Raw genomic sequence first — 15,052 nt, forward strand, 5'->3', positions numbered from 1 at the left:
ACATCAAAAACTCACCAATGTCCAGGACAGTTCATAGGTTTCAGTGCAAACATTTCTTTCTCAACCTCAAAGGAGAACATGTTCTCACTGTAATGCTGCCAGTGACCAGACGCTTCCCATAGCTTGCTATTGTAGATGTTAGGTGTTGCTACTTCTGTAAAATGTCTCAACTGGTATTCCTCCTGTAACAGCAGCACATTTATGCCATTAATAGGCATGTCCTCAGAAAAGACCATGGCATAGAATGGTAACTGACATGACAACTAAGAGATGAAGAAGCAAAGCGAACATTTCACTAGTACTTCAGTGAAAGCACCACTCCAGCGGTTTTCTTATATTTCAGAGCTGGAATGGTGCTACTAATCTAAGGTCTTATACAAAGTCTTATACTTACCAAGGTCCAAGGCCTTATACTTACCCATTGCAGTCTTTAACCCTTCCAGGCATCCCTCTGATCCAGCATCACTATTTTGTGACCGCAGCTCCTGACTTTCAGTGGAAGTCTATGAGAACCTTGTTTTGCCTCTCATAGACTTCTACTAAAAAGTGACCTCCGGCCTTGTGCATCAAACACTGGAGCGGTCCAGCAGGTCACAACCTGTAGAAAACTTGACGGGAGCAGCACAAATAAAAGACGAAGATGGCCACAGGTAAATATAAGACTAAGTGTAGAAATCTTACATTAGTAGCACCGCTCCAGTGCTGCAATAAAAAAACAAACTGGAGTGGCGCTTTAAATGGATTGCAGTTATGCCACAAACTTGGTGCATTATACGCCAGAGTAACCTCTCAATATGAAGAACTTTAAAGGGAAATATACAGCTAAAAACAGAAAAAAAATTTTTAGGCACCATAAGGCAGGATCCTGCAAGGACCCCAAATGTGTAGAAAATTGTGATTGACTGCACTGTCAGATCTCTGTGGTAGACATAGGAAACTGACATGCATGTATACATTCAATATATCTCACTGCACATCAGCATCACTGTGAGCCTAACGACTGGCTGCAGTGGTCACAGGCTATGGAGTAATGAGGTCACCGCTGCAGGCTGACAACAAAGACCGGGAGAAGCAGCGGAGGGCGAGTAACACTAATTTATTATTTTTACATGGAGCAAACAGATAGTGCTCAAATCTTTATTAGTGGAGAATTGCTGGAAGTATTAGTACTAAGTAAAAGTGTGCTGTGAAAACACTGGACTGAATTCTCCATTCATGGCATGCTTTTGCTAGACAGACCCCCTGCCTCCTAATCACAATGGCCGATAAGGTGCCGCCTGCTTTGGCTTGACTTGAAATATTTTCATATCTCTTAATTCTGCCGATGCCAGTACCACACACAAAAGGAAGGAGCATCACTACACCAGGTGGGGTCTGGGTCCTTGTACGTCCATCAGTGACATCTTTGCACATTTATCAGATGTCAGATATACAAAATGTGCGCATATTCCTTAATCACCATACTAAGTGATAGAGGAGACTGATGTGCGTCTTCATCTAGAACCACATGACACATTTTATAACTTCTTGTTACAGAAAATAGAAGTCAGGCCAACTCCAAATGCTGCTCTAACCTTGATGAAGTCGATCAGTGTGTTATAGATATAAGCCCCCCGAGGTAAAAAGAAACAGCTCCCCGGGCTCAGCTCATGGAAGAAGAACAGCTCCTGGTCCTGAAAGCAAAGTAAAATGCAGCATTAGAGGATGATTTAATAACCAAGGGTCATTTTATGAACAGATTATGTAAACCTGCATCTTTCGGCCTGTATTACTATGTATAATAAGAAATGTTATTGTACATGTGAGCAGTTCCCAAGTAAGCACCTAACACTCACATAGCCCCCTCATAAACAGGAGACGTGCGTAATATATGAAAATTAGGAAACTGCTCAATGTGTACGTACATTTTATATACGTAGGGTTTTTTCGCGGTAAATCTGATATATTTTACTATTTATTTACAGACCAATTCATAGAACACGCTACATCGACCAAGCACTTTAACAAGGTGATCACTGATTTCCCACTTCATAATGAGAGCGATACCAACCTTCCCAATCTTTCTATGATCTCTGTTTTTAGCTTCTTCCTGGAATTTCTCCCACTCCTTCATTAGCTTATTATCAGGAAAGGAAATCCCATATATTCTCTGCAATGTTTCCATGTCAGCTTTCCCTTCCCAATACGTAGAAGAATTCTACAAGATTATAGCAAGAAGGTAATGGAAAACGATCACATAATATATGAGAAGATATTCAGTTCAGAGTCTGCACTTATCAACCAACCTGATAAGGGCAGGAGTACTTAAATGTATGGACACAGGAGAGGTCACTATATGGTTAAAGGGGTTATTCAGTGCCGTCCACATCGGTAGTGAGCAGTGCTGATGAGGTTAGGACCCGCAGCTTAGGGCATGTACACGATGCCCGCCGATCTGGCAAGTGTTGGCAGGTGAGTGGGTTCGTTACGTCCTCAGCACTGACATGAGCAACTGTTAATTGCTCTGGATAACCACCTCGATGGCTACGGACACATTCACACAGTGGGGTTTTCTGATGCTTCTGCCATAGGTCAGAAAGCACATTATTCCTGTCTGTATTGTCTCACAGCAAGTGGGGGTGAGAGAGTTTACAGAAATTCTAGACTAATCAATCAGATGAATGGTATTAGCAATAACACTACAAGCAGCAGAAAGACAAGAGAAAAATATGATTGTTATAAAAACTATATATAATCTGAAAATGCAATGTTAAAACCTATATCAAGCCCCAATATGTACCTTGTATATTTTTAAGGCTTTAATCTTCCCTGTGTGCCGCACATGAGGACCCCTACACAGGTCAATAAGAGGACCACACCTAGGTGAGAACACAGGGAATTAGGGATTTCATAGTCAGAGTTAACAGTAAAGTAGAGAAAACTATTGTGCATGAGATGACAAAGTTTAATATAAGTATCTAAAGACTGATCATCAAATGTGAACAGGTGCAAGCTAAGAGCCACTCTATATGTCACTAACAAATTAATGCTGCACTCTTTTAAATGCTACAGGATGCAGACATTAAATATATGAAATTGGAATTACATTCCTACTATAGAAAATAAGTAAAAATGAAGGTACATGTGTAATAGAGTAACTCTTATTTTGTACCTGTTCACATTTGTCTTTCTGTTTGGAAGGGACGGTCAGTATTTTGACATTTGTAACACATGCCTTCTGACCGAGCACTCCACCCATCATCCTATGGCGGTTTTAAACAGAGCTTGATCCTCCCTCCATGTGATTCTAGGCTTTTACCCCAAAGAAGGCATCATGATAGGTTTGTGGTCCTAACAGATGAGGTTCCTTCATTTTTACTTATTTTCTATAGCAGTAATGCAATTCCAATTTCATATATTCAATGTCTGCATACTATAGCGCTTTATAGTTTATTTTCTGGTAAAGAGACAAAAAAAATCTAAAGGGAACCTGTTCACTGAATCTTGCTGGCTGTACCATGGGACGTCCACTCAGCTAGATTAGCAGGTCTCTCCCCATAAGAACACATAATGGGAGTCAGTCTAAGTGGATGAGGAGAAGCCAGCAAGGACCTTCCTCTTGGCGCAGTAACTTTGTCCATAGTTGTGGACAAGTCAGCCGATACTTGCTGCCCTCACAGTCCTCTGATCTGAACATCATTGAAATCTGTGGCTAAACCTCAAAATAGCAGTGCATGCAAGACGACCCAGGAATCTCACAGAACTACAAGAATGGATGAAAATCCCTCAAACTAAGAATTGAAAGACTCTGGCTACAAAAACATTTACAAGCTGTGATACTTGCAAAAAAGGGGGGTGCTACTAGGTACTAAACATGCAGGGTGACTAAACTTTTGCATCAGCCAATTTTCCCTTTGTATTAAAAATAAATAAAATAGAATATATGCGGCTTGATTCATACGTCCTTCGCAAAGAACAACCTGCCCAATTCCAGCCTTGCTGAAGCATCCCCAAATCATCACCAATCTTCCACCAAATTTCACAGTGGGTGCAAGACACGGTGGCTTGTACGCCTCTCCAGGTCTCCGTCTAACCATAAGACGACCAGGTTTTGATCTGGGGATGCTACAGCAAGGCTGGAATTGGGCAGGTTAATCTTTGCGCAGGAAGTATGAATCAAGCTGCATACAAGGTTATCCTGGAAAAACAGTAGATTCCTTCTGCTCAGGCAATGTTCCCCAACTCTGAGGACTGGTTTTTCCAGCAGGACAATGCCCCATGCCACACAGCTAGGTCAATCAAGGTGTGGATGAAGGACCACCACATCAAATCCCTGTCATGGCCAGGCCAATCTCCGGACCTGAACCCCATTGAAAACCTCTGGAATGTAATCAAGAGGAAGATGGATAGTCACAAGCCATCAAAGAAAGAGGAACTGCTTACATTTTTGTACCAGGAGTGGCATAAGGTCACCCAAAAGCAGTGTGAAAAGACTGGTGGAAAGCATGCCAAGAAGCATGAAATCTGTGATTAAAAATCATGGTTATTCCACAAAATATTGATTTCTGAACTCTTCCTGAGTTAAAACATTAGTATTGTTGTTTCTAAATTATTATGAACTTGTTTTCTTTGCATTATTTGAGGTCTGAAATGCATATTTTTTATTTTGACCATTTCTCATTTTCAGAAAATAAACACAAAATGTATTACTTGGAACTTCGGAGACATGTTCTCAGGAAAACAAAATTCAGACACGTGCACTGCCTCATTGAATGACATTGGTCCGAAAGCAAGCCGATGTTTTAACCGACTGCACATGGACTGAAACTCTTCTGCATGAGCCCTTAAACGTAGATGTTTAGAACACTGCAGTGGCTCTCTGATGCAAATGCAGCTAGCATGAATCAGTTGAGAGGTTCACTTTAAAATTGAGAAGAAAGCCGTATTTTTTTGCATTTATGTGGAATAAAAACCTAAATCCAAAGGGGATGCTATGATTAAATTTAACAGAAGAATCTCTGACCTTAATTCAATGAAACTATGGTGGAAAAAACTTATAGGAAAGAAAAACATCTTCTGGCATCTGTGGTTATAAAACGAATCATCTTCATATATTTCATACACACGTCATATCTGCTAATAATCACATCCACACATGGGCATTGGTTATTACAGCCTTGTTTGATCTGGACATCTTTGCCATTACACATGGATGCCCCTCAGCACTATTAACTTGCCATACTGTGACTAGTTGGAATATAACCCTTGTCTGGCATCTGCAACGTCTGTGGACCCAGTAACCATGCGATTTCACCTACCTGTACACAGTAGTGGTTGGCGTATCGACTTTTTCATTTAAGATCCGGCACTTAAATTTGTTGTACTAAATGAGAAAGAAAATCAAAGTTCTATAAGACAATCAACATTGAAGTGATAAAAAAATAGTACTAACAAAAACTAGGGGTAGGTGGGGCTCACTTTCAGGCACATTCTAGTTAACGAATTTAGGTGCAGAGTTAAAAAGAAAAAAAAAGGATCCGTTTGCTTTGGGTGAAAAAACACAGGTATCAGGTCTGGCACTTACTCATTGCTTTCTATGGGTAAATACGCTGAAAGAAGGGACATGCTGCAGATTTAAAAAACAAGGCAGTTTTCCAAATCAGTTAGTAAAAAAAACCCCCAATGTGAGTACATTAAAATGTGCATAAAAATAACGCTGCAAAAACGCAACTTGTGAACATAGCCTTAGGTCAGGAATAGACTGGAACAGACATTTATAGGACATTTCACAACTTTCCTAAATTCTTATGAAAACATTTACATCACAAATCCGGCACTGTACTGCTGTACACAATTTATTATGTAGGAGTCAGAGTATTTTATACAGACTCCACAGCCCTGGCATTAGAAGCCATATATTATTGCATTTGTGCCCAAAATTTGGCAACGTTTTCCTGAGAGAAATACCTGCACTAAATTTATTTATGTTTTACACCATTTAACAGAATATTTTTACTACTAATGCAAACTCTTAAAAATGTTATGAAGGGGGGGCGTGGCCTAGGCAGCAATGGTGTAGGGTGTGCTGCCGCTGAGCTCTGAGGAGGCATCCTCATAAATCAACAACCATCCATATTATAAAGCGCTTATTTTCACCTTTTTTCTTTGGATACTGCCTATACGGACTGTAAGGAGTACTTTGAGACCCTTATTGAGCAATTTTGTGGAACTTTGGACACCTTTGAGATCCACCGCATGGCTGAGGCCCTGTAACTGGCCTAATCGCAAAGCCTCCCTTTAGGCCCTTATATTTGGGCAAGGTGAGCTGGGGTTGTGGTTCCCCCTCAAGACCAGAGACCCCCGGCCTGCAACACCATCCTGCTTCTGTGGGAGCTGCGGTAAAGCCCAGGATTGCAGAAAGAGACACCTCCCGCCATCTCCTGCCACCCCGACTGCTTCCAGATTGAGGAGTCTCCCCTCCTGTTGGGCAGGGCGAGTCACATAGTGAGGTGAGCTGTGGGGGGCTTTCCCTGCCTGTCAGCAGCACTGAGCGCGGCGGCCGCTGCGGCTCATATAACAAGCTGGGACATCGCTCACCATGCCGCCGGTAAGCAAACCGGCAGCAAAGTGAGTCTTCTGGCGCGAAAATCCTGTGAGGAGAAGGACGCCGGCAACCTGTAGGAGAGACAAGCGCGGAGGAATTCCCCGGCAGACGACGGGGATCAAAGAGACGCCGCGGACCGGAAGCGGAGGAACACTCCTGTGAAGGCGGCGCTACAGCGGTGAGAACTGCGGGAGCAACGTAAGATAGAAGTGGAAGTGACCGGGACCCCGCCAGAAGACAGACCGGAACGGCTCCTGTGAGGGCAGCGCTGACCGGCGGTGAAGTGCCGCACACAGAACGACCTCTTGTACTGAGGTAAGGAGTCCCGGGACCAGCACTCAGAAAATACCTGGCTGCAATACAACTGCAGCGGCGCGGCTGTGGCTGACAACCCCGAGGAAGTGGGGACAACAGCTCGCAGTCTGCGCGGCTGGTTTTGGCTCCGCCTCCCCCACACTGCTATCGGGACGAATAAAAAGGGGTCTGCTACATACTATCCACCTATACCTTTCTTCATTGGCCCCTTTCTGAGACAGTCGCCAGGGCTTATCTGAATATCTGGGTAAATATCCAGACAACAGCCCGCAGCCCACAGTTAAAGCTGATACAGCAGATATATTCAGCGCAGCCCACAGTTAAAGCTGATACAGCAGATATATTCAGCGGATGTGCAGCACAATAATCTTACTATTTAACCCTGTGTTTTCCACCTCACTCACCTGGGGATCCTGAATACTAAGGAAAGCTTGGACCTGAACCCTGCGAGCCAAATATAACTGAAGCGTCTGATCACAACTGTTAGATGTGATCACATCAACTATATATATTATATATATTATAGCCTACATTTGCACTGTGCCTTGTTAGTTTTGCACTTCAATCTGAGGCAGCTTTTGTTGTCAGAAACCGGTTACCTTTCATTGCTAACCCTCATACATGCACATGCTTATGACCCCATGGATCCTGTCTTATAGGCTTTTATAACTGACAGTCTGGGTAGCTAATCTGACCTTTGGTCTATTTGACAAAAAAATAACACCGCCGCCATTTCACCATAAGCATAGTGCCTGCTGACGTCCCTGTTAATAACTTGCACTAACCTCCTTTCTTTTCAGGACTAGTGTGTATTTAGTCTACCTCTGTCACTCCGTTTAAACTAAAATAACTCTCGTTGCCAGTCTCCAAACCTGGGACCACTGCTGTGGTATTTTCTAAAATCCAGTCTACGGACGTGGGGCCAGCTTCGGCGGCGAAATCTATAATCCGGTTCTTGAACTCGGGACCACTTCGGTGGAGACTCTATACAGCCAGTTTACAGACCTGGGACTACCCTGGTAGTAATTCTTATAACTAATCACCTGAACAGGATAAATGAGTCGCATCAATTCTCAAAACTACGCCTCAAAAATTCCCCTATCCAATACTCATAAGTCTAATAAATCACACACCTTTCATGACCCCTCCCAGGACTTGGTGAACCTATTAAGCCCAGATAAATCAAGGTCACCAAGGACACCATCAAGAAATCCTGGTGACAAATCAGTCCAGAAATTTTACCTAACTAGCCAACAAAACAAACCTCAAAACAAAACCTCCTTACAACAGTCCAAAAGAGAACTGTTTCTAAATCCTAACGAAATGGATACCTCCGTTTCGAGAAAAAGGCTAGACCGGGAGGATGGGGGAAAAGGAAGTAGTGGTGCGTCTGACCACTCGGGCTCCGAATCGGAGGATTACACCCCAAATGCGAGCCCAGCAAGAAGGAGGATTAAAAATACACAAATAGGTTTAGACGATGCAACATCCCATTTCATTAGCATGATGGATGCACATATGAAAGAGATGAAAGAGATGTCTAGACAATTAAGGGAGGAAATGAAATCCAACTTTGAAAAACAGACTAACTATTTCCAAAAAACAATGGATACGTTTACTGAAAAGTTGGGAAAACAAGAAGAAAAAATTAAGGGGTTAGAAAAAACGGTAGCTAAACATACATCCGAAAACCGAGAACTCAGATCAGAAGTAGACCGACTTAGGCTAAAAATAGCAGATTTGGGGGGCGTGGCGATGTAACGGAGCTGAACAGACGCGTCAGGCTGGAGCTCCCATAATCCTGCAGAATCCTGCATTATATACTCACCCCGGAGGGATTCGGTGAGCACCGCTGGAATCCTCTGGGTGCCTGGGGGTCCCCGGCTTCAGAGAGGGCGCGAGGTGCGGCTTCGGTCGGGTGAGATCCCCGAGGCGCGCGGACGGAGGACAGAGAGGACAGGAGGTGGCGGCCATTTTCCTTGCAGCACGCGGCTCAGGAGGGAGCCGGCTGAAACTTGCCACAACTAACGGAGGTACTGAGGGGAATTGTGCGGTGCGAGTCCTGGAAGACGGACCCCGTACTCCCCCTTGTTGCAGCCGCACTATATTATACAGAGCCGGCTGGCTCCGGTGCCGCCCATAACATTAAAACCTCTCCCCTGCACGGCTACCCAGACAGGAGTCATAAATCTCCCGTGATCCCCGGACGGCCGACCCTATAACTTGCGCTCTGGGAGACAGAGCCTACAACTAATATAAGAAACTGAGCCTTATCTGTGGTGGGGGCTGCTCCTGGGACTCTCCCCTCCTTTGCATTCATAGTGGTGAACTCTGCACTATACTGCTGCTTTGGCGAGGTTGCACAGGGAAGACCCTGCAGGCTGTGCATTGTGACTTGGTGGCTTGTTAACTAAGTCATATTCTACTGCAGTGATATTCTAATCCTTAACACTCATTATGAACCGCTCTAAAAACTCGGGCACAGCTGATAAACTTAAAACGTTTGCACGAATGGATCCACCTGATAGTATACGTTCAAAAAAAACTTCTCCTTCGCCTGTGAGTAAACTTGAAAACCAATCAAAAAACTATGCCTCTGATGGTGAGGAGAATGGAGATCAGGAGGACTTGACACTGAAACAGGCGTCCGAGCAATTGATGCAAGCTATATCACTGACGAGGACATCACTATCGGGGAAGATAGAGGAGGTGCACTCTGAAGTGGGGCGCCTCAGACAGGACATGCAGACCATGGGAGGACGTATTACAGAGGTTGAATCACGTGTGTCTCGCTTGGAAGATAATTATGGGCCTATGGAGACTAAATTGACAAAGGTAGCTGGCTCTATAAATGCATGGAAACAGAAGGCGGACGATCTTGAAAACAGACTACGACGGAATAATATTCGCATCATTGGCCTGCCGGAGCGGTCGGAGGGTCAACACCCCGAAACATTCCTGGAGGATTGGCTTAAGGATACTTTGGGAGATGGATTCTCCGCCACCTTTTCTGTGGAAAGAGCCCATAGAGTGCCGACAAAGCCTCCCATTCCCGGCGCTCCACCGAGACCCTTTCTGGCACGTCTTCTTAATTGCAAGGACAGAGACACTGTCCTTCGCTTGGCTAGACAAAAAAGCCCTATCAAGTATAACAATGCCACTATCTCTGTGTTTCCAGATTTCTCCATGGAATTGCAAAAACAACGCTCCCAATTTATGGAGATTAAAAAACGGCTCAGAGAGAAAAATATCTTATATTCAATGCTCTACCCTGCCAGGCTCAGAGTGGTATACCAAGGCTCTTCTTCCTTTTTTGCAACTCCAACCGAGGCTGAGGAGTGGATGCGGTCGTGTGTGGGGGCGGGCGGGGGAGGAGAGAAATCCTAAGAGGACCGCTGTCTTCATTTATCTAGAATTTGGAACTCTCTCGCCGGATTTTCCTTAACGGTGAGGGGAGCTCCTTTGCCAGCGTCCTGGGAAACAACTTTACCGAACTCTGCGTTCAGAGATGGTATCCCCTTTTTTGAACTGGGTTATGTGGAGCATGGATTTTTGCTCCCTTATGAAGCACTTCTTGCTTTTCAATGTTTTGGTTTTGTTTATTGTTAGCTACTTAGAAATTACTGCCATGTTTTTCTCCACAACAGGTGTAGCAGAAGTTCGACGTGACACTATACATTCTAGTCTGATGAGATATGGCGTCTGACATAACATGCATGACGTGGAATGTAAGGGGCCTTGGGTCGCCTCGTAAGAGAGTCAAAGTATTTTCTCAGATACGACGTTATCACCCTCATATAGTAGCTTTGGTCGAAACACATCTGACTAGGGACTCAGCCCGCTATGTGCAAAAACCTTGGGTACAATGGTCTGTGCATGCGTTCCACACTAGTTACTCTAGAGGAGTATCTCTGTTAATTCATAAGGATATCAGATGGGAGGTCAGAGAGGTTCGGAGAGATCCGGAAGGTCGTTTTGTGTTTGTGTACGCGAATGTGAATTCAGAGGACTATGTTATAATATGTATATATAACCCTCCCCCTGCTAAGATGTCAGTTGTCAAGAAGGCGGTTGACTTTGCCTTAAATTATCCAGATGCGCATGTTTTGTGTATGGGAGACTTCAATATGCTAATGGATGAATGTATGGATAGACTTCGGCTTGATGGGAAGGCCACAGATGTAAATCCTTCACCATCTCGATTGTCAATATTCATGGAAGGTACCGGTTGGTTAGATCTCTGGAGAACATGCCACGCCGACGTAAGGGAGTTTACTTGTCACTCATCTGTCAGACGCACTTTATCTCGCTTAGACTATATATTTGGCTCTAGTAGCCTGGCGGTACGGGTGGGAGAGGTGTGTCATGGGAATAGAGGTGTCTCAGACCATAGTCCAGTGATTCTTAAACTTAAGCTGAGTCGGGTGAGGAACATTATAAATTGGAAAGTGAATCCATTCTGGCTGAAGTTAATAGGCCCGGAAGACCGGACTGTTGACCAACTGGACTGTTTCATTACATCCCACCCTATGCCGCAAAATATTACTATTCTTTGGGATACCCTCAAAGCATATCTGAGGGGTTGTTTGTCTTCTACCATCTCGTATATTAAGCGACAGACCTCAAAGGAAGACGATGACATGGATAGGCGTTTGAGAGACTCGGAGGCGGCCTATATAGCTAATCAGACAAGTGAGAACAGGACGGAGTGGTTACACTTGCACAGACTTCATAGTCAATATACGGACACTAAATCCAAGCGTAAATTATTTTTTACTAAGCAGACTTACTTTGAACTGGGAAACCAGTCCAGTAAACTCCTAGCATATATGGTACGTCAGCACAATACATCCAACACCATACTTAAAATCCGGAAGTCAGACGACTCTGTAGTGACCTCGACAGATGACATACTCCAATGTTTTTGTGATTATTATAAAAAACTATATAGTTCCAAAGGAGATTCTGATATCTTGGAATGCCTAAATTATCTATCAGACTTAGTATTCCCTACGTTGAATGCTGCACAGCAAGCCTTTTTAGACGCAGACTTTACTCTTGACGAGGTAAACAGGGCCATAACAGATATGGCTTCTGGCAAGGCACCGGGCCCGGATGGCTTCCCTATAGAAGTATATAGAAAATATAGAGATGCTCTAGTTCCAATTCTTTTGAAAGTGTTTCAGGGGATTTGGGAGGGTGGTTCCTTGCCGGATTCTTATTATGAAGCAAATATCATAGTCTTAAAAAAGGAAGGGAAGGACCCCCTAGACTGTGGATCTTATCGCCCTATTTCATTAGTTAATGTGGACTATAAGATATTCACTAAAATTCTAGCTACTAGGTTAAATACGGTAATATTAGATATAATACATCCGGACCAGACGGGTTTTATGCCGGGCAAGAGTACTTCTATTAACATCAGGAGGGTTCAGTCAATAGCTCAATATAGTACGTTGGTACCTGAGAATAAATGGGCCATGGCCTCGCTGGACGCGGCTAAGGCATTTGATTCTCTTGAATGGCCCTTCCTATCTGCATGTTTACAACGATTTCAATTTGGTCCTAAATTCCAAAAATGGATTGCAGCACTATATTTGAAGCCAAGAGCTCGGATAATTATTAATAATTCTATTTCTGAATCATTCCCCTTAGAGAGAGGGACTCGCCAGGGATGTCCTCTATCTCCGGCCTTGTTTGTCCTAGCGATAGAGGCGTTGGCGATTCGGATGAGGTCCTCCCCACTTATTAGGGGTATTACGATAGCAGACCGCACGGATACTATTGGTCTATATGCGGATGATATGGTGGTATTTCTTGATGAGGTGGAGGAGACCCTGCCACATGTGATTAACACCATAGAGGGATTCGGTAGGCGTTCAGGATTATATATTAATTGGGACAAATCTGCCTTGATGCCTCTTTTTCAAGGCTCGGTGACACACCTCAATACTTTATCCCCATTACCGGTTGTTACTAGCTTTAAATACCTAGGAATAATTATACCAAGATATAGTAGACTTGATCTACAGCTTAATGTCTTCCCGTTGCTGGAGCTTGTTAAACATAAATTTGCAATATGGAGTAAACTACCTTTATCTGTCTCGGGCCGCATAAATTTGATAAAAATGATACTTCTCCCGAAGCTTAATTATTCTCTCCAACATAGTGCAGTACCGGTCCCCAAATCCTTTTTTGCCAACTTGAACTCATTAACTATATCTTTTATTTGGGGAAGGGCTAGACCCAAACTTAAATTATCCACCTTGCATAGATCTAAACAGATGGGAGGGGCGGCGTTGCCAGATTTCTTCTTATACTACTTAGCTGGACAACTTAGAGCTCTGGGAAAATGGATGCCGGGGGGGGATTTACCGAACTCAGAACACCATCTGGCTCAGGCTGCCAAGATCAACTGCCCGTTGGGTTTCTTGGAGGTGAACAAACCCTCTGTATCTAGATTACTGCCATTGCTTCGGCTGGCAAGATTGATTTGGCGACAAGTGAAAAGGGTAATTCATTTTGATGGCATTGTAGCTGAAATGCCATTATGGGATAATGAATATTTCCCGAGCTTGCTGAATCACCCCTCCGCTCAATTCTGGATATTGCATGGTGTTTCGTCGCTTAATGATCTTTATGAACAAGGAACCCTAATGTCCTTTGAACAAATGCAGCATAAATATGATATACCGAGACCTCAGTTCTTCCGATATCTTCAACTCAGATCAGCGATTCAGTCACAGTTTCGTAGCGTGGAAATGGCACAAATAATGTCCTCTTTCCCATTGATAGGGATCTTCAAGTCACAGGGACCCCGGGGTCTTATCTCCGTACTGTATACTTATATGTTGTCCGTAGGTGCTGATGCTACCTTACTGCCGATAAGGGAAAAGTGGAGGGTCCTGATACCCGATCTGCAGGGTGAGGACTGGGAGATGGCCCTTGAGTCCCCAACCAGGGTGTCACCCTCGGCTAACAATAAAATGATACAGTTATATATTTTGCATCAATCATATCTAACCCCTCTGCGACTATTTAAAATTGGGTTGTCCCGGTCTTCAGAATGTATTAGATGTCATATGGAGGAGGCGGATTTTATACACATGATATGGGAATGTCCAGTTATTATGACATATTGGACAGAGGTGACCTCGTTGTTGACTTCCCTTGTACAAATTCCTGTTCCCCTGACCCCATCAGTGTGTTTGTTTGGGATACTGGAGGAGGAGATGTGGGGTCACCATGTTCAAATTTTTTTGAGAGAGACACTTTTTCTGGCAAGAAAATTGATTGCCTTGCGTTGGATGGGCACTTCACATCCGTCTCTTAGGGCCTGGATAGAGTTGGTAAATCTAGTCGTGCCATATGAACGCACCTTATACCAAAATAGAGGCTGTTTGGATAAATTTAATAAAATCTGGGACTTGTGGAACTCGTCATACCTCACTGTGTCATCACGTAGTTAAGAGCCTAGATTATGTATAGTAAAGACTTGAGAAACAGAGTGTCTCACGCTGAGCTTTAAAACTGCTGTGCTAAGGTGATGGAGACTGTTTTGTTTTGTTTAGGCAGTAAGATAGTTTGAGTTTTAGGATTTTCAGTATATGTGACATACTATTATATTTCAAATTTGCATGACTCGATCGGTGTATAAAGTATTATGTTGATGAATCTATCTGTATGCTGTACCTGCACTGACATGGAAATATGTAAATTGTGTATGTTCATGTGAATTTAGTGTTTTAATAAACGAATTTAAAAAAAAAAAAATAGCAGATTTGGAGGATAGAAATAGGCGTAATAACATCAAAATCTGAGGCATACCTGAAAACGTCCCTCCTGACAAACTTCTTGACTGCACTCAATCATTATTCAAGAAGGTCATACCATCCCTCTCTGCCCAAGAGCTCACTATAGACAGGATACACAGGTTGCCCAAGCCAAGTGTTGCCGCAGACCTCCCTCAGGATACAATCCTAAAGGTACCTTCACACTAAGCGACTTAACAATGATAACGATAGCGATCCGTGACGTTGCAGCGTCCTGGATAGCGATATCGTTGTGTTTGACACGCAGCAGCGATCTGGATCCCGCTGTGATATCGCTGGTCGTTGCTGAAAGTCCAGAACTTTATTTGGTCGTCAGATCGGC

At 43.6% G+C, this 15,052-nt stretch overlaps 1 protein-coding gene across 3 annotated transcripts in view; it reads right to left on the reverse strand.

The window, feature by feature from the left end:
* Positions 1 to 15,052, reverse strand: part of LOC143775581 (threonine--tRNA ligase 2, cytoplasmic-like) — an 81,181-nt gene that overhangs the window by 23,900 nt on the left and 42,229 nt on the right. For all 3 annotated transcript variants that reach the window (XM_077263878.1, XM_077263879.1, XM_077263877.1), the window contains 5 exons: positions 5,298 to 5,362; positions 2,780 to 2,858; positions 2,051 to 2,197; positions 1,575 to 1,673; positions 16 to 182 (listed from right to left, as the gene is read on the reverse strand). In XM_077263878.1, coding sequence (XP_077119993.1) covers positions 16 to 182; positions 1,575 to 1,673; positions 2,051 to 2,197; positions 2,780 to 2,858; positions 5,298 to 5,362 — 557 coding nt within the window. The remainder of the gene's footprint in view (positions 1 to 15; positions 183 to 1,574; positions 1,674 to 2,050; positions 2,198 to 2,779; positions 2,859 to 5,297; positions 5,363 to 15,052) is intronic.

The sequence above is a fragment of the Ranitomeya variabilis genome, chromosome 5 (genome assembly GCF_051348905.1).
Source record: "Ranitomeya variabilis isolate aRanVar5 chromosome 5, aRanVar5.hap1, whole genome shotgun sequence".
Lineage (NCBI taxonomy): Eukaryota > Metazoa > Chordata > Amphibia > Anura > Dendrobatidae > Ranitomeya > Ranitomeya variabilis.